A 21,083-nucleotide genomic window follows, 5' to 3' on the forward strand; every position below is an offset into this window, starting at 1 on the left:
TTAAAAACATGATTGGTTATATTTTAATTGTGGACATTTTAAAATTAATAATTTAAATAAAATAATGTAAAATGGGAGATAAATGTGTTAAAAAGATATTTGATTATATATATATATATATATATATCCGTGATAATATCACTTTCTCACCCACATCTCATGGGAATAAAAGTGTAGGAAAACAAGGTAAAAACAAAAAAGTTGCATTGTTAGCATCCATAATTTTTTTTTTGTTAATTACTAGTATTTTTGTATCACTTTAAAACATATTTTTTGTTGAAAAAATGCATATCTTTATAGAAGAAGAAAAAAACTAAACTCTACTGTTATATTTGATCCATATTAAAACAACTTTTGATCCATAATGAAGTAGGGAGTTGCATACTTTTTTTCTATTCCTTTGTATAAATTTTTTTATATAGATTATAAATAAAATAAAATTCAAATATTTTTTAAGATCAATTCAAAATTTTGTTTTACAAATAAGGTAATTAATGTAAAAACAAAAAACAATTAGTTTCAATTTCCATTCTTTTTAGAATTTTACAATAAATGTAAACTTTTTAAGAATTTGTTAAATATATGATCTAAATTGGTTTAAATACCTTATTTTTATTTTTATAATTATGAAACTTACCTTTTAGTCTTATAATTAAAAATAAAAAATATTCCATTTTAGTATAAATACATATTTTTTTCTTGGTGAAAAAAACCAGGAATCTATATTTTTGTTTTCTTTCAATACTTATAATTTATTAAAATTTACCTTTCTCTTCCTATATAGTAAACAGATGACAAATTTTTTTTTTTTTTTATAAAAAAACTAAAGGATAAATTTTATGAAACTATATAATGAATATTTAAAGTATTTAATTTTTTATATTAATTATGCTATTAGTACAAATACAAAATTAGGTTTAGACTAATCCATTAAAAAATGACTTAGTCACTCCTATCCTATTCATGACTTTTTCATCAATAGTATTCGAATTTAAGAGTTGCTTAACGAGACTAATAATCAGTACATACATGTCTAATAAAAAGAAAATAAATTTAATAAAATATATTTGTAATTTAATTAATTTACCCGAAAAGAATCCGTAAATTTTGTTGAACATCTCTAGGAAAGTAATAGAAAAGCAGAATGTACAAGGCAAGGTGGTGGAGTGGAGGAAGCTGTGAGTGTGAGTTTTGTAGTCCCTTTGACCATTCGTTCCCATAACGTTCCACCCAACTTCCATTTGTCACACACAAACACAAACACAATCCCAAACGAAACTTTATTGCACTTGCAGGGTTGAGTACCCGATACCCATTAATATTATTGCCCCTCCCTTACGTGTACCCTCCTTAATTTCTTATTAATGTCAGGAATCTGATGTGTTGCCAAATAGTAAAATAGTCCACTCTATTATCATTAATTACAGAATTTTAAAAATTACAAACCGACGCTTGTGATACGTGGTGGGTCCCACCAGCTTTTCCCCTTCCCCAAACTCAAATATAAACCCCCTCCATCCCCATTTCCCATTTGTTTTGCCAGTTACATACTCCTCCCACTACCCCGTAACCACCATCCACAACATACCTCAACCTCAACGCTTGAATGCCAACAACATCCCAATTCACTGCACAAATATGAGAAGGCCATGGAAACAATATTATAGCAAAAAACATGACTTGTTCGAGTATCTCCCGGACGATCTTGTTGTCTTCATTCTCTCTAAACTCAGCTCCACCGCTCCTTCTCCTTCTGATTTCATCAACATCATCTTAACGTAAGCTCACCTTCACCTTAACTTTTTTTTTTTTTTTTTTTTTTAATTAAAATCCCATGTCCCAAGTTTCATTCATGTTAATGTTGTAACTTATGACATACAAATGTTCCTTAAAAAAAACAAAACCACAGATGCAAGAGACTAAACCGGTTAGGCCTACACCGTCTTGTGTTATCAAAAGCGGGGCCTAAAGTATTCGCCATAAAGCCCAAAAATTGGTCAGAGCATGCTCACTGTTTTCTCAAACACTGTGTCAACGCCGGCAACGTGGATGCGTGTTACACTCTCGGAATGGTTAGTCACCACTGCATGTACATGTACATGTAATTAATAGAAGAGAATTAAAATTAAGTTAAGTTAAAAAGATTGAATTTTTAATTCGCTGCGCAGATCCGATTTTACTGTCTGCAAAACCGAGGGAGCGGGCTCTCGTTAATGGCGAAGGCGGCGATGAAGTCTCACGCGGCGGCGCTGTACTCGCTGGCGGTAATTCAGTTCAACGGGAGCGGCGGTTCGAAGCGGAGCAAGGATCTAAGCGCCGGCGTGGCCCTATCGATGCGCGCGTCGCTGCTGGGCCACATCGACGCCCTGCGCGAGCTGGGGCACTGTCTCCAAGACGGTTACGGCGTGCGGCAGAACGTGGCGCAGGGACGGCGTCTTTTAGTGGAGGCTAACGTGCGCGAGCTGGCGTGCGTGCTACGCGCGGTGGCCCCCTCGCGCTACTTGTCGGTGACGTGGCAGGGCCCGTTGCTGAGCGAGTACGGGTGCAGCATCGCGGTGCCGGAGATTCAGGCGGTGAATTTGTTTCTGAGGGAATGGTTCGAGTCCGGTTTTGGGAAGTTGGGGGAGGGTTTGAGGCTGTGCGCGCACATTGGCTGCGGAAGGCCCGAGACCCGCCCCCACGAGTTCCGAAGGTGTTCCGTTTGTGGCAAAGTTAATTATTGCTCCCGAGGTTGTCAAGCTTTGGATTGGAAGTTACGACATAAATTGGAGTGTTCCGCCACCGAACTTTACGAAAATAACAACTTTCTGCTCCAAAACGCTCCCGTTTGACTTTCCTCTTTCAACATCTTTTTCTTTTTTCTTTTTTCTTTTTTCTTTTTTCTTTTTTCTTTTTTCCTCTTGCAATTGCTTTTTTAGTTGTCAAATTAGGTTGTATAGACATAGGATTATGAAGATGCAAGCAATATTTTGGTAGTATCATTAATTACGATTTGAAAGAGTATTGGAGAAAGGGATGGGAAAAGGAAAATAGATGAATGAATAAATAAATATTTTATAATATTGTGGGGAGGGAAAAATATTGAAAAGGAATGACATAAAGTTGAAAATCCAAAAGCACATTGGCGCTTGTGACTCGGTTTTGTTCAGTATCTATTTAGTGGAGAGTGAGTACATCCATTAACTATTTTTGGTTCAAGTTGCGCTATCAAAAGAAAATCTAGACCCAGTTCCCCACGAATTAAGCTATAAGTTATTCATCTTCTCACTCCATTTGTCCTCTTAAAATCTTCTTAAATAGTTTGCTTTATCAAAAGGATTCAGTTACACGTAAGTGTCACAACTATGAAGTCTTAAATAAATTCAGATATTCATTTCTTTATGATACAATAATTCACATTCATTTGTTTTAAATAATTATAAGATCGGTACAATTCGTCAAAAACGATTATAAATGTTAATATAACACTTAATCAGAATAAAAATATTCAACTTTTAAATTAGTTACTATGAAAACCAACATTCATAATTTCTTTTGTAAACCATAATAATATCCGATTCATAATAACCTTAATATATTAAACGGTAAAACACGTGAAGACCGCGTAAAGATTAATACTAAATATAAGCAGATTTTGCTTCCGCTATCTTTATAAGGTGGTCACATTTGTTACATCTTTTTTGACAGAGAATCGATTCTTTTAAAAGCTGTTCACGTGTTTGTTTTACTTCTTTAAACAATCAGAAACCAAAGAAAATATAAAATTTTACTAATATTGAATATTTTTATGAATTGTTTGCCGTAAAATCAGTTGTTTCTTTTTAAAAAGAGTTTTCTATAATTATAAACAAATATAAATTAACTTCTAATCTTTAAAAAAAAAAAAATCAAATTATTAATCAAATTAAAATATTTTCTAGTAGTTAATTTACATCTTCAATAATATTTATTGATGTATGAGTTTTTTTTTTATTCATCAAAATTATCATAACACACTAAAATTTGAATGCATATTTTATTTCAACTCTTATAATTGAGTCTATTGGTTGGATATATGTGAGTTAAAAATGAAGGTGTTGTTTTAGAAAGAAAAAAAAAATGGAGGTGTTATATCATGTCATGCACGTGGATGAGCAGTGAAGTGGCGTGAGGTATGGCACTTTTGGAAAACGGGCTTTGGACAAACATGGGTTGGTTGAAAATGAAAAGCCCAGTGCAGGTTCCATGTTGTTTACGTTATCGTTCTTGTCGCGACACAACACAAGACCCTTTCGTATTCAAACTGTGATTCATCACCATTTGACTGATACTGCTAATGCACAACGTCCACATCATGCCTCACCCTTTTAACCCTATTTCAATTATTGAACCCATCTAACAGTTATATCTAAATTATTCAACACTGTTTAATTATATCATTCTTTGGCATCACACTCCTAGTATAAAGATATCAAAAGTTTGGAGTCTTAAAACCATACTTTTAAAAACTGGATCGGTAATGGAACCGGTTAAGGTACTGGGTCAGTGGGTTAAAGGTTGAACCGGTGGGTCATTAGTTGAATCGCATGACTCGATTTTTATTTATTTTTATTAAAAAAATATTCATATTAAATATATTTTATACTTATAAATTTTAATAAATTCATATCTTATTTTAAATTTTAATTTTTTTATCTTATTTAAAATTATTTTTTTTTTATTTTGTAAAAAAATACATAAAAAATTACATGTTAAACGACATATTAATACAAATTAAAAATATAAATAATATGTACATATATAATATGCTTGCAATTAATATCACAAAATAATATATGTAATATTTACATAAATATTATATTATTAAATATATAATTTAAAATTAATAATATACTATAAAAGTTATTTAAGTTGTATATATTGCAAACAAATATATTAGAACAAGTAGTCATTGTTATATTTAATAAGACTCCTTGCTTTTCCATTAAGAGATTCAATTTTCATTATTATTTTTTGTGGTTTATGGTCCCTTAAAAAAAATTATAAAAAAAAATGATTGAACCAGTTTGACCCACTGGTTCACCGGTTGAACCGGAAAATTGACCGGTTCAATCCGGTTTGAAACGGGTCGACTACATAACCGATCCAACTTAAGATTCGGACCGGATGGACCACCGGTTCCCGATCTAACCGGTCCGACCCGCTGATTCGGTTCGGTTTTTGAATCACTGCTTAAAACCATCTTAATTTGGACTTGTGTTATACTAATATTACAAAAGGTGCTGTGTGGGCAAGGATAACCATGATAGAAAATATTCTAGTATATGATAGGGTAACCATGGTTACACTTAATGCCCAAGTTATATGTATACTTGCACATATTTATCCAATTATATAAAATTATTAAATTTAGAGTCTAATCATGTGAATGAGTAAAGAAAAGTAGATAGACCCATTCAAATAACTATATATAAAAATAATATTTTTTTCTCTTTAATTTTATGATTAAGTAAAGAAATCATATAATTTTGATGTGGGATAACTTGTCCATTCTAGTTTATTGGAAACCAACTTGAATGGATTTGACTTGAAATGATACCATAATAAACAGTACATGTAAAATAAATCGTATTGTGATAATCACTAATTTTCATGTTTCAATTAGGACAAAACTCAACTACGGCTTTTCTTTTTAAATACGGTTGATTCTGAAGTTTTAATGTAATATAATATTTCTGAATGAATATAATATAACATTTTAATGTAATATGATATTTATAGGCACATATAATATAATATTTTAATGTAATATAATATTTTTAGGTGAATATGCATATCAAGTTATTGATTAAGTTGAGTACATCAAAATATATATATATAGCGTGTATGTGACTAAGAAGATATTCACTTACACTAAAAATAAATTTTAGTATATATATTTACTTTATTTAATAATTAATATTTTACATTAAGTTTTAATAATTTAATCGATAAATTAAAAAAATTTAATACATAAATCAAATTTATAAAATTTTAAAAATTTTAGAAATTATTTAATATTTTGTTTCATTCATTTAAATCAACGTATAAAATACTTTTATAATTATCGATCAATTTGAATTAATAAAATGAAGTATCCAATAATTTTTAAATTTTTTAAAACTTTACAGACTTGATTTATAAATAAATTTTTTTTAATTTAATAATTAAATCGTTTTTGATATAAAACATAAATTATTGAATAAAATAAATATAAATAAATTTATTTTTAAAATAAGTAAATTCTTCATATTGCTCTTTCTATATATATATATATATTATTCTTTAATGTGCATATAATATAACCATTTTAAATTTGACTTTTTATTAAAAATTCAATCATCTTAAATTATACTATAATTTCCAACGATATCATAATTCTTAAAATGTCAGTATAATAACAAATATGTAATATATGTAAAGCAAATGTAGAAAAAAAATTAATATATAAAAAAAATGAAATTCACTAACTTGAATCTTATCCATGAAAATAAGAGAAATGCTAACAATATTTTTTTTAATCAAAGGTATCTTTTAATTAAAAGTTAAGAAATAATTTCTTTTAAAAAAGTGATCTCTCGATAAATATTTTTTATTTAAATATAACTTTATTCCCATAATTTATGATTTTTTAATTTTTGATCACTATATTTTTTTTTGTTGTTTTATCCTAACTTTTTCTAACATTTAAAAATAACATTTATCGTTAATTACTATTAAAAAATATATTACGTGGAAAAAAATACATATTATACTTAATATATTTTACTTCACTATTACTACATAGGTAAATTGATTTTAATTTTTTTAAAATAAAATTGTAAAATGTACTTCACTAGACCTTAACCTTCACCCTTGTTATCGCAGTTCCCTTCTCTAATCCTAAATTTGACACTACAAACCTTGAACCTCCCAATCCCATTGGTGAGGAGCAACTTCTCACAACCCAATATCTCAACAAAGACATCAAGTTTGTACTCAACGATCACTGTCTCTACGAGGTTACCACCTCACCATGAAGGAGTTTGACCTCATACTCGACTACTTGTTGGAATTTAAGTGTGAAGTGACTCCCACTGTCCCACATCAGTTAGAGTTTGGCATGTTGAGTAGTATATAAATAAGAAGGACCTACCTACCTAATGCCTTAAGATTTTAGGTTATGAAGTGGTGTCAAGCTTACTTGTGTAACTTACTTACTACCTATGGATGGAGTGCTCTCCAATGTAAAAACTCCTCAATAGTGGTATTAGAGTTGATAATTTGACCAAGTGTGGTGATTAACTCAAATGAGTATTGAGTAATGAAATTGGTTGTAGAGGTCAAGAGTAAATTTGCGTTCGCTTGAGAGGGAGCATGGCTATGTAAAAGAGACTCACACTTGAGGGTGAATGTTGGGGTTTAAGTGTGAAGTGAGTCCCCAATTGATGAAACTAGGTTGAAGTAGAATGATGCACTTCTTCAAATAGCTCCATTAGCTCTCAAATATTCTTCCATGGATTCCTTAAGCTTCAAGACCGAAAATGATGGAGAAGGAAGAAGTGATGGTGCACCACTTCCAATGGTGGAAAATAAGAAAGAGAGGAGGTTCTTACCGCAAGGAGGATTCCTTGATAAAAGAACTTAAGGAGATATTTCTCCTTCAAAGAGAACTAAAACTTTTGGTAGAGAGAAAAATGCAAGAATGCTTCTCATAAATCTCAAAAGTGCCAAGTTATACAAAAAAGACATCTATATATTAGAGTTAGTAATTTGTTATGTGCAAACTAAGCTAACTTAGGTTAAGATAAACCTAGTTAGGTTAACTTGAACTCAAACTACTAACCCTAAACTAACCTAGCTAGGGTTCCACCAAACAAGCTCTAAGTGTCACTTTCTTAGATCTAAAATGGCCAATGAAAACTTGTCATAAAAACAAGCAAGGAAAATGTAACTTATGTCACCATCCTAGGTCTAGAAAAGCCATTAGGGCATCTCTAATGGAAGCAACTCATTTGAGTTGCTTCATGCATTGAAAAATGAAAAAAGTGGTTCTTAGTGTGCCATGTTAGCATTAAGCAACTCAAACACAAATTTACTCCAATGGTAAGAAACTTTAAGAAATTCAACTTTTAGAATTTTATTTATAATCATTTATGAACCAATTTTAAATTATTATTAAAAAGGATAATTGCACTACAATGAAAGAAAATAAATTACGAGAAAAATACACAATAAGTAGATATTAAAAATAAAATAAAGCAATAGTAAATACATAGACATTATACAAAATTAATTATCATCATTATTATTTCTGAAACGTTTCCAAATATGTTCAATAAGATCTGCTTGAAATCTAGTAAGGAATGGTTACTTGAGGAACCAACTCTCTCTCTTCTTCAATTAACTCATGTTGCCATGTTAGAGTCCTCCAATGGTAAGAAATTGGGACTTGAGTCGCTTCATGGGACAAACAACTCTCATTGAAGTTGCTCTTAGGGCATCTCCAATGCAAGCAACTCATTTGAGTTGCTTCATGCATTAAAAAATGAAAAAAGTGGTCTTTAGTGTGCCATGTCAGCATTAAGCAACTCAAACAAAAATTTACTCCAATGGTAAGAAACTTTAAGAAATTCAACTTTTAAAATTTTTTCTAATCCTTTATGAACCAAATTTAAATTTTTATTAAAAAGGATAATTGCACTACGATGAAAGAAAATAAATTACGAGAAAAAATACACAATAAGTAGATATTAAAAATAAAATAAAGTAATAGTAAATACATAAATATTATACGAAATTAATTTTCATCATTATTAAAACGTTCCCAAATATGTTCAATAAGATATGCTTGAAATCTGGTAAGGAACGGTTGCTTGAGGAAACAACTCTCTCTCTTCTTCAAGCAACTCATATTGCCACGTCAGAATTCTCCAATGGCAAGAAATCGAGACTTCAGTTGCTTCATGGGACAAGCAACTCCCATTGGAGTTGCTCTTAGGAGCTTTCCATGTGACATGTATGTTTGGTGTGACTAAGCAATGCCACATGTCTTGGACGTCTAAACCACTTACACAAGCCAAGTGGACATCCAAGCTCATGAAGCAAAAGGCCAAATTTGGCCCATCCAAGCCCATCATCAACCAATGGACCTTTTCTAATTACACACTTCCTAAACTACTATTTACACTTTTAAAATAAAAACAAATAAAAGGATAAAAATACCTAAATTTCATGACTAAAATACAATGTCAAAATAAGAATAATATTTACAATGGTAAGAATATATACAGAGAGAATAGGCTAAGAGACATGTTTGTAGCCCAATAAAATTTAGACCTTTTATCTTCATCAAGAACTTCATCTTCTTACATCCCCTTTGATATTGCCCTTGTGATAGGTCTAGTGGTAGGCATTATGTCATCATAGATCGGTTAGAGTTGGACATGTTGAGTAATAAATAAGTGAGAAAAACCCACTTACCTAATGCCTTAAGATTTTAGGTTATGAAGTGGTGTCAAACTCGCTAGTGTCACTAGTGTAGTTTACTCATTATCTATTATGTGGATTCTCCCTAGTGTTTAAAACTCCCCAACACTACTCCTTCCATTGTGTAGGAGCTCATGTGGTATAAGAGCGTCCACCATTGTGCTAATGCCAATGTCGATGTGGCCTCTTCTTAGGCCAAGAAGAATTGTGTCAATTAGTTCAAGACCATTGTCACTGTCGCATATTTTAAAGGATTTTTTTAGAGTTTTTGATGGAACTAATTTTTGACGGTACGAAACATTGGTGTGAAAAATCATATTTTCTCATGAAAAAAATTCATGAGTAATATCTACCAAAAATTTTAAAACAATTTTTTTTAACATATCCATTGATAATATCTATAAAAAAAATTCGTTTTTTTGACAGACAAAAATTTGTCAAAAAAATCCATTAATAAAGTTTACTTATAAATGGATTCTTAATGTGTTAGTAATATCCGTTGATAAAATTTATTTTCAAACAAATATATATCCGTAAAAAAAAAATTTCAATAATTAGTCTTTGTCTTGTAGTGTATATTTATTAGTCTTCTACAAGTTGGAAGATTTATACAACGCTTTCAGGTTGGGATGATAATACAAGTACATATTTAACCAAAGTAAATACAATAAAAAATCCAAAAATACATGAATAAAGCTTAACTATCATACAAGGCAAAAATTAAAATCATAAAAACTATAAGACAAAAGCTTAATTAATCATCAAGTAGAAATATATCTCACAATTTAACCACTTTATAGAAACACCGATAAATGAGAAACACTTAACCACCACAAGAAAAAAGTAAGGAAGCTTAACCATCAAGAGTAAAAGACAAAACAATAATTATAAAAACAAAACATGTTGATGCTTAACTATGCATGGTAGAAGTTCAACACAAAGTTTAATCACTATACATTGAAGACAGAAGTTGGCATAGGGAAAAATTATAATAAACCAACCACAAGAACTTGAATCTGGCTTTGTTGATGAATTTTCACAAACACCTTGTTTAGATAAAGATTCAACTCACCAAGCACATGGACAAAGAGAGCTAAAATTGTCAAACCATACCAAGAGCATATAGATTGGGGTATAATCTCATCTAGCAAAATAACTAATGTCACGAAAGTTCCACGTAATAACAAGTTTGCTAAGAAAATAAAACAAAAAATGCATGCCTGTAATTTTGAAAAGTATCGACATGGTATAATAGGGACCAAAATTGTATATTTCCTTTATTTTTTTATCGTCGTTTTGACATTATTTTTTTAAAAAAAATTTTATTGTTATTTTTCTAAAATCAATAACTTATTATTATTTTTTCATTTTTATCTTTGATAATAATTGTGTGTTTACTGAATATTATGCTTATTCATTTTCAATATACTTATTTCTTCTCAAGCCATCTAAAAGGTATAACAGGAAAATAAGTAATAAATACTTTAAAAACTAAAACATTAATAATTTTGTTAATTTTTGTGCATAAACCTTAAATGTAAAAAAAAAATGAAGAGAATATTTTTCTAAATTTTAAATTAAATTGCACAAATATCAAAATTTGAAGCCAAACACAATGAATTATAATTTTAATAAATAATATTCGAGTGAAGTCGTGATCCTTTCACCAAAAAAGGAAACAAGTTTACTATTATTCCAAAAAAAAAAAGAGAAAATTTTGAGAGTAAGGGGGGTATATTGGATTAGGATTTTAAAGAATTTTTTTAGTTAAAAAAAATCCTGCGGATTTTAAAAGACTTTGCAGGATTTTCATGACTTTTAAGATTTTGCAGGATTCCATAAGATTTAAAATCAGGATTTTAATGGATTCTGCAAGACTTTTAAATCAGGATTTTAATGGATTCTGTGGGATTTTGTGGAGTTTTGACATTTGATAAGATTTAAAAAAAATGCATACATTCAAATTTCAAAAGAGTCAAAGACAAAAATTAAAAAAAAATAAATAATGTCTAGATAAATAATAATGATAATTCTCCATAATATTCTATCCTCTTTTTATAGCATCCACTATCAATTGTAACAATTCATCGGAATCCTCCTTGGTCCAAGCTTCATAGTTTTCTTTCTCTTTTTCTTTTTCTTTATTATTTCCTCTTGAATCTCCCATTTGAATTACTAAAACAATATATGTTGAAAACTAGTTATATAAATAATTATAGCTAAGAGACAAAATCAATAAAATTATATTATATTATTATTTTTATAAGCATACCAATCATACAAGATCGAATATATCTTGGTTATCTAAATGGATCAAATACCTCAGTCATTATAAAAAAAATATATGTAAAAACGGAAATATAGAAACATAAGATAATTTTTTATATAAAAAAGAAATTAGTATATTCGATATTGAGAAAATATTTAGATATATAATTTTTTTTATATAAACGAAAGTATTTAGATAGAGAGAATATATATATATATATATATATATATATATATATTATTTTAGTTATATATTATATAATAATTTTTAACGATATTTATAAATGTAAATTATTCTAACAAATATTTTAACAATATTTTCTTTTTTAAAAAATAAGCTAATGAAGGCATAAATCTTAAACCCTAAAAAATTAGATACTGTAATGTCTTATGTTAATTTTCTTTTTTTAAAATATAAAAAAATCTTAATTTCACAATATAACAATAAAAAAGAAAAATTCATAGTAAAAAAAATAAAATAATTGTTGAGTCATAAAAGGATGAGGGATAAAAGTAACAAATTCAAGGAAAGGAGAGAGTTTGCAGTTTTTATGTTGAGAGGGTTCTTTCCCCAACGAAAATCCATTTTCATCTCATTCTACTCACAGAAACCCTAACAAATTCATCTTATATATATATATATATATATATATATTGTAGAGATTATGATATCAATTTCATCTTTCACATTTTTCTTTTCTTGACGTGTGTTATAAAAAAAATTGTCACTTAAAATTTGAAATTTCAAGCATTTTTTTGTGTTATATAAAAGAACAAATTCAACTGCATTGAATAAATAAAGCAAGTCAATTAAAGAGAACGAACAGAAAAATAGAGCAAGTCAATAATACTATCATTTACATATCAGAGTTTCACAAAATAGGGGAATGGGATGAGAACAGTACTACAATATTATATATGAGCAATGAACAATAATGTAGTATTATTAGTAGAGAAAAAATGGAGAAGACAGGAGCATAGAAAAAAAAAATGAAAAACTTACTTGAAAATTCTTGAAACACTTGAAAAATCACTTCAAACAATCCTTCAAAATCCGATGGGTTTGGATGAGATTGTTTTATGAATCTGGTATTTATAGATAACACTAGAAAGTCCTTCAAAATCTCTCTCATACAACAATCCTTTAAAATCCTTATATTTTTGAATACCAATGGATTGTTTTTAAGTTGTAAAAAATCTCAAATGAATACCAGTGGATTTTAATGGACTCTTTAAAAAATCTTGAAAATCCAGATTGAATACCACTGGATTGTTTTTAAGTGACATAAAATCTTGATTGAATACCAATGAACTTTTTTACTTAAAAAAAGTCTTTTAAAATCTTACGAAATCCTAAACCAATACACCCCCCTAAATAAAGAGTTTCAAATGAGTGAAATTCAATTTAAAATGTAGAAAAAAAATGAAAAAAGTGAGGAAATATATTTATAAGTAGGCAAAACAAATTAAAAGGATAGGCAATATTATTCTAATACATGTTAAAAAAAAATCCAATTATACGAGTAGTGTGATTTATATAGATAATCTTAATAATATTAAAATCTTGTATCTCGATTAAGACTTAAAAAGTAGTTGACTTTGAGTCTAATACTGTTCGGACAGTAGAACTACTTGTTTTGTACACAAATTTATTTAACAATAATTAAATTTAATGGAACATTTTAGTGATTGAATTAATTTACCCTAAAATCCTTTTATTTTTTTTAACAACTTTGAGAGATTGTTACAAAGCAAATAGAAAAACAAATGTAAAATGGGAAGTGGAGGATGCTGCGTTTGTGCCTTTAGTAGTTCCTTCGACCACTCTTTAGTATTGTCTTTGTTGGATAAAATGCTTTAATTCACAAGTCAACCACGTAATGGAGGAAAAGTTAGTGGCATAAATATATGTGTGTGAGAGTGAAAGTTGTATGGAAAAGTTTCACTCTTGAGAGGGCAAAAGCCTTTATACTTGTGTTTGGAGAAGAAGAAAAGTTAATGAACAGCTACATAATGGAGTGAAAGTTGGTGGACCAAATAACTTTTCCTGTTTGCTGACTAATAATGTTGAGTTTTAAACTAATGCTAATAGCGAGAAGTTTCGAACTTTGAACTAGTACTAATATGTTTCGTTTAATATTTTTCATTATATATTGTATTTGTGTAGTGAAAGTTGTCTGATATATCAATAATAAATATGAATATAATAAAATAAAATACATTTTTTAAATTAGGTAATAAAAGTATATTAAATTTAAATTATTAATTTTGATTATATAATTTTCAAATTTTAATTAAATACTTTCTTTTAAAAATAATGATTTTTATTTTATGTTTATGTGCAAAGAAAAAGCAAGATTAAGTTATGAAAAGTTTATTTCTAATCTTAATTAAATCTTTCATTTTTTTTTATAGTAGAGATAGAAGAAAAGTAGGTATAAACAATTATTTTAGTTTATCATAGGAAAAACATAAATTATTATAAAATTACTCTTCTAGAAAAATTATATAAAAAAGTAAGATGTTTAAAAAATCTAATCATATAAAACATTGTGAAAAGATTCAGAAATTAACTTTGAAAATTTGTTGAAAAGTTAAAGAAAAATTATATAAAAAGTAAGATATTTAAAAATTTAATCATATAAAACATTGTGAAAAGATTCATAAATCAACTTTGAAAATTTGTTGGAAAGTTAAAGAGAAAATGATAATAGAAGTAATCACTTTATCTTCTAATAATTTTTTTTATTATTTAAAAGACGTTTTAAATGTTGAATTTTTTTTTGATAGTGTAAAAGGAGGAATCATTTTTTTTATATAACTTTTATAAGGGCTAAAATTATTTATTTTGCCTTTTTGGCCCTATATTGTAAGGTAGATCTTGAAACTTCCAAGCTGTACATGTGACTTTCATCGAATACGGTTTTCTACATAATTCTCTATGTATCAATAATATCGAGTATGAAATTTTGTTTACTCACTTGAAATTGAGTATCGGTTTCCCCTCCTTTTCTTGCTAGAATTGGAAATCCTGTATTTTACATATCTATAAGATTGAGTTATTGAGTTTTCAAAATAGTGTAAAGTGCTTCAAATTATTGTTATTTTAAATGTTATTTATTTATTTTTTAACTTTTGATCTATTCAAAAATTTGTTTCATTAATTTATATGAAAATTATAAAAATTAATATTTTAATAAAAAAATTATAAACAATGTAAAGATTGTGTAAATAATATTATTTAAAAAATTGAATCAAATCCTGAATTTCACTAACCAGACTAGAATGGATTAATATCTAGTTCAATTATTAACCAGAAGTGCATCCTTAACTTGTTTTAGAATTAAACTGAACCAGTTTAAAAATATTTTTTTAGTTCATAATCAATCATCAGATCATGTGAAACTTGTTTGAATTGATCATTTTAAAAATATTAATTTTTTAAAAGCTTCATGTAAAATATTTTTAATACTAACAAAATTGCATGTTTGTAAAACTATAAATTAAAATAAATTATTTTAAATAATTTTTTAATAAAAATATAATTTAATCATTTATATTAATTTATATTTTTTATATATATCTTATTGTAGGTTTTTATAGTTTATATTATATTAATTTAATATTTTTTATACTTAATATATATTTATTATTGTTGATGAACATTATTATATTTTATTAAAATTTAAACTTAAATATTATATTTAATTTGAACTTTAAATATATAGTAAATATTTTAATCTATAATAATATTTTATTTAAACTTTTAGTGTCATAAAATTAGATATTATATTTATGTAATATTTAATTTTATATATTAATTATCATTATTATTATTTTTATTATCTTATTAATATTGATTTATCATTACTGAATTATAAATTCTTGAATCAATTATTTAATGTTTAAAAATTAATATCAAATTATTATTTTTTCATAATTTATGAAACTCTTTTTTACATCATTTAATTATATTTATAATTTTTTTTATGTTAATAATAAAATCTAACATGACAATTTTAAAATTATTCACTCAAAATAAAAAAATACTATGTTTTAAAAAGACTGAAATATTTTTTAAATAAAAATCTAAAAGAAAGTTCCACAATAAAAAATATTTTAATTATAATTATACGATAAAATAATTAAAAGTGTATTATATATATATATATATATATATATAATATTTTCTCAGAGTTATTTTATTTAATTTTTAAAAAGAGAGAAGTAAAGTCATAATAAGCAAAATTTCCTGAATTAAGGAGTGCAAAGTTTGAGTAATTCAGCAAAGTAGAGAAGAAGAGGAAGAGAAAGCTCTAAAACCCTTCCCATGTCGAACTCGGGGGACGCAAATGTAAGGGCACAGCTACAAGAGCAAGAGCCAGAGCCAGAACCAGAACCGGAGCAGCAATCGGAAGAATGGGCGACGATGGCTCGAGCGTGGCTGTGCTCGTTCCCGGAGGCCAAGGAAGTAGCCATGGCCGAAGTGGAAGCCTGGATCGACTCCAACCTCGCCTCTCTCCCCGAAGGCCTCCGATCCATGCCTCGCCCCGATCTCTGCAACCGCCTCATCTCCTTCCAGAATTGCATGAGACTCCCCAATCAGGTCCCATTCAGATCTCGCTTTGTTACCCTCAAAGGCAAATAACGCATGATGTACATTCTAATCTCATGAAGAGCCCTCACTCAATGTGTGTGCTGCAGGACAGGGAAGCCACCCAGCTTGATCTTCCTCACGCGCGGTTTCAGCGCACTGATCAGTGGATTCCGGTGTATTCGTGGTTGGAGACTTTGGATAAGGATGAGGTGGTTAAATCCAAGGAGATTTCTGACTGGCTAACGGATAACCCTAAGGTCCAGGAACAGTTGTGCTCCAGACATTCCAGATATCATTTGATGCACTACATCAAAAAATGCCATATGAAGATACTGAAAAGAAGGGAAAAGAAGAAGGTCTTCAACTCTTTCTCTTTTGATTCATTCTATTCTTATTTCCCATTCCCTCTTAGGTCCACTTAGTCCTTCCTAAAAGGACGAAATGCTAAAACCAATCTATTATTCTAGATACATGACATTCGTCCTTCCTGTTAAATGTTTTGTGAAAATTGTGTTGACTTTATATATTATATTACTACTTGTTTACCTGGACAGGGTGTAGGTGTAGAACAGCCTGACAAAGACTCATCATTGAAGGTTCAGAAGGATGTGGTGATGAAACACCCGGCCCCAGTTACATGTATGTTTTGTTCATCTTACCCCTAATTGTCTCTGTTTCTTGCAAAGGAATGTTTGTTTCACTTGCATTCGGCCAACATTGGCACATATCTGTGAAGTAGCCTATATGTAGGAGCACATTACTGGAAACTTGTTTGTGGGAAAAAAAACATATTAGGAAGGCTTTTAAAGTAATACAAGTGTAAATTTTGATGTACAATCAATTTAATTTTGTGCATATGCAATCAATTTAATTCTGTTTTCAATATATTTTTGTTGGATTTGGATCCCCAACAGTTGGGAAAATAACTGCATGCAGTGCGGTTTCATCTTTCACCGGATCACTGTACATTCCCTTTTACTTATTTCTTTTTATCAAAATTTTATTAATTAAAATATTAATTGATGGTTGATATTCATGCAGTTCTAAATTGAACTGCAGGAGATCTTAATCCATTTTGGTTTGAGCTACTCTGTATCTATGGGTACAAATACAATTTCTTAAGCTTTTCTCACTCCCCTGTAGGCTGTAGCCTTTTATAGGCTTGTGGGAATTGGGATACTTTTCTTGCTTTGGGTTTATTTCTTTTGTCATAGGAGGGAAATTCGGGTGGGTTAGTAGAATATACTTATTTCAAAGATCTTAGTTATGCTCTTACATTTGGTCTATCTCCAAACTATTCTTTGTTGTCTCGACTGGTGAAATAAATAGTGTAAGTTTGTGTTTCAAGGTATATGATTATATTTCGTAAGAAATGGCATTCTCAGAATACTATATAGTCAGGAAAGTTATTCTTGATCAGTACTGTCAATCGCGAATTGCAGAAAGTGGCGGAAAAGCCAATACTATGCTATATCATATAGTGGATAGAAGATAGCGGAAATTGTATACCAGTTAAAATATATGACATTTATCAATTATATATGTATAAAAATGTTAGTTGTATGCAAATAATAATAGAATGCATAAAAATTGACATAATATTAACTCCAAGTTCAGTTAGAGACTCGGCATAGAGGATGTAGGATACATGCTACAAACATGACACCATAGTGGCCGCCATAGCGGTTGGAGTCATGATCGCAGATTCAAGGAATTCCACAATGCAATTAATCACCGATTCAAGGAATTCCGCAATGCAATGGCGTTATAGCGCCACTATAGCGGCTATTTAACAAAACTATTCTTGACTCTTTCATAAATGAAAAAACATGTTCGGTAACATTTTCTAAAATGTTTTTTAAAATTCAAATGATGGGAGAAAGAATGTGATACAAGTGAGTTGAAGTTAATAGCTGGCTTGTAAGATTAATTCCATTCCCAGTTTTCATGAAACGAGAAAAACACCTCTCATCATCTCAATAACAATCATTCCACAGACGCGCCCTACCTTCTATGAATACTGAGACATTTTTAATTGGGATCTGGACTTATGTTCCCTTTACTTATCTGATCCCCCTCTCCTACATTTGTGATTTCTACTATGGTACTTTCACAAGTACACGAGTGTAATCAAATGCTAAACTCAAGGAAATCTTATAATTGTATTTACTTCTTCTATATCTAATTTCCTACATACAAAAAGAACACGTGGATTATGGAACTAAAACACTTATCCATTGAAGCAATAAACTTTTGAGATGTTCTAGCTCAGGTGTTTTCTTTGTCCTTGTATTTTATTTATTTCCTCTCCAATTTGGGTCATTCTTCATAATTTTGATCAACATATCTCTAATTCTAGCAAGGTCAGACCTTAAAAGAAGAAAAAAAATGTGTATATTGAATTGTGTGGATATTATGGGAAATATGTTAATGCTGTTTATAATTATAGGTGATGATCTTCCCTCTATAAATTTTTTCAGGTAGTTCTTTAAGCAATCTGCCCAAAGATAGCGATTTGTTCTTGGCCAAAAGAAATGAAGCCTACCGTAAATATGAGATGTAAGTGAATTAGTAGATTTTCTTTGTGTCATCCTAGGTATTACAAGTTTATCAATTATCATACTTCAGTTTTTCTCACGTTAATTTGGTTGTAGTTTACTGGAGTTGGAGAAGCTACTTTCCCCAGTATTCCCGAAGCAGCCTAGCATAAATCAATGAAAGTGTTGGAAACAGCAATTATTGTGTGATCTGCAGATTGTGATATTTGCAGTGACTGGGAACTCCCTGATGTGGCCCTGCTCCAGGGGTACCCTTTTGCTCATTTGTCTCCTCTTGATTGTCATTCACTGAGCAATGCTGTCTCTCCTAAGTGTTTACGTAGGAAGTTAACTATTCTCTTAACAGGGAATGATAGATCATAGTTGATAATCTACTTAGAAAGAAGTGTAGCAGAATTATAAGTAAACATTACACTTGATCCCAAGTTTGGTTATAATGAATCTGAGTTGGTCTAAAGTTTCCTGTTATGAGTATTAAACATTTTCACGAGCTCCTGTTAGGTGACGAATAAATGACAGTTAGGGTTATGACTAGTCAACCACAGAGTTATCGTCTAGTCTGGACTCGTGTGGTATTTATTAGTTAGAGAGGATGGCACCAACAATTTTAATTATTTCTCATTGCATGTCGAGAAAAAAAAATCAGAATTACCATTGTCTACATGTCCTATAATGTTAATCATTCCCCAAAACTCGCCTTCACTTTTGTAACACGATTCTGTTTGCAAAAGCACCTTACTTTTGAGGGTGCATGGATGCTCCCAATCCTCATAACCTCAGATAAAATAAATCAACGGCCCAATTTAACCATGACATTTGACAATGGGTTGAAGTCTTAAAAGGTTATGATATAAACTTTTTCAAATTTAACCCCTTAAGAGTTGAGATTTCTATCAGTGTAGTATTATTAATTATTTTAAACTCCTTATTGATAGGCCGATGAGTGCTATCACCCATTACAACAAATTGAAGATTTGAATACCATTGCCTGCATAGTTGTTCAGAATTGTTTGATTCATTTGCAGACATGTATCGAAATTTTTGTATAGGGCAAATGCCATAAACAATGTAAATTTACAGGAAAGTGAGAAGCTCAGCATTTTTGGATTCTTTGCATTTTCAAGATTTGTATATTAACTCCCAGAAGCAATCAGTTTCACAACAAAGTCCTTCCAACAAGTTGATTTTGGAACGAAGCCTGAAAAAACGATTCAGTGATTGGGTTGATTTTGGAAAGGGTTCAGTGAAATTTTTGGGGGGTGTTGGGTGGATGTAAGGCCTCTTAATTTTAAGGTTCTTGTAACCTTGTACTTTGCGGCTCCAGTAGGTAGTGCAATTGTGTGACTGCTTTGCTGCGGCAGAGGCTTCAATGTTAAGAGAAGGAATAAGAGAAAAAAGAATAAAAATTAAAATGTAATAAAATGCAACACATGCTTTATACTCCACTTGATTTGTTTTATGTAGAAGGAAAAAGGTGTATGACTACTCTGTTTGCTAAGAGTATCCTCACTCTATTTCCTTGGTGTAAACATTGACATCAGTATTGATAGGTACATGAGCAAGCCAGGTGTCTTACTGTAATTAAGGTGGAAACAGGTTAGGTAAGATCAAGTTTTGGTGAGATTGAATTTGAGCTACAAACAAATTACTAAGTCTAGGTCTAACTTATTTGTCTATCAGTATTTTGGTTAAAATATATTTTTTATAATTTTTATAATTTTACTTATTTTACCTTTTAGCTCTTATAGTTTACAATAATTTTTTTTTAGTTTTTATATTTATCATTTTCAATTTTTTAGTTCTTATAGTTTAATATAATTCTTTTTAATTCTTATACTTGCAATTTTTTAATCCTTTTAGTCTTTTTGTTATCTTAATAGAAGTTTTCAATTTAGTAAGAATAAAAAAAATGTATTTCAACAATAAATGTTGCATGTGATAGTACAAAAGAGTCACAAAACGTCGTGAGACATAATTAAAAGTAATTTCAACAAAATAAATTTGACATTAGACAAATTGAATTAATTCCTCTGTCACATCAATACAAAAAAGAAATTACAAAATTTTTTTTATCTTAAATAGTAGGGAATAAAAATAATTTGAAAAAAACAAGTACAAGGACTAAAAATGTATATTTTAAACTATGTGAACTAAAAAGTAAAGTAAGTAAAATT

The 21,083-nt window shown here is 29.3% G+C and overlaps 2 protein-coding genes across 2 annotated transcripts; both read left to right on the forward strand.

Annotated features, from left to right (window-relative positions):
* Positions 1–1,436: 1,436 nt before the first annotated feature.
* LOC109797182 (F-box protein At1g67340) lies at positions 1,437–3,134 on the forward strand. The gene is made up of 3 exons (XM_020357130.3): positions 1,437–1,778; positions 1,910–2,072; positions 2,169–3,134. The coding sequence occupies exons 1-3, from the start codon at positions 1,639–1,641 to the stop codon at positions 2,829–2,831; spliced, it is 966 nt and encodes a 321-aa protein (XP_020212719.1). The 5' UTR covers positions 1,437–1,638; the 3' UTR covers positions 2,832–3,134.
* Positions 3,135–16,004: 12,870 nt separating this feature from the next.
* Positions 16,005–19,366, forward strand: LOC109796943 (ribonucleoside-diphosphate reductase subunit beta). Its single transcript, XM_020356805.3, has 5 exons — positions 16,005–16,360; positions 16,459–16,707; positions 16,906–16,990; positions 18,832–18,910; positions 19,006–19,366. The coding sequence occupies exons 1-5, from the start codon at positions 16,085–16,087 to the stop codon at positions 19,067–19,069; spliced, it is 753 nt and encodes a 250-aa protein (XP_020212394.1). The 5' UTR covers positions 16,005–16,084; the 3' UTR covers positions 19,070–19,366.
* The last annotated feature ends 1,717 nt before the right edge of the window (positions 19,367–21,083 follow it).

The sequence above is a fragment of the Cajanus cajan genome, chromosome 6 (genome assembly GCF_000230855.2).
Source record: "Cajanus cajan strain Asha chromosome 6, NIPB_CcT2T_4, whole genome shotgun sequence".
NCBI classification, from domain to species: Eukaryota; Viridiplantae; Streptophyta; class Magnoliopsida; order Fabales; family Fabaceae; genus Cajanus; species Cajanus cajan.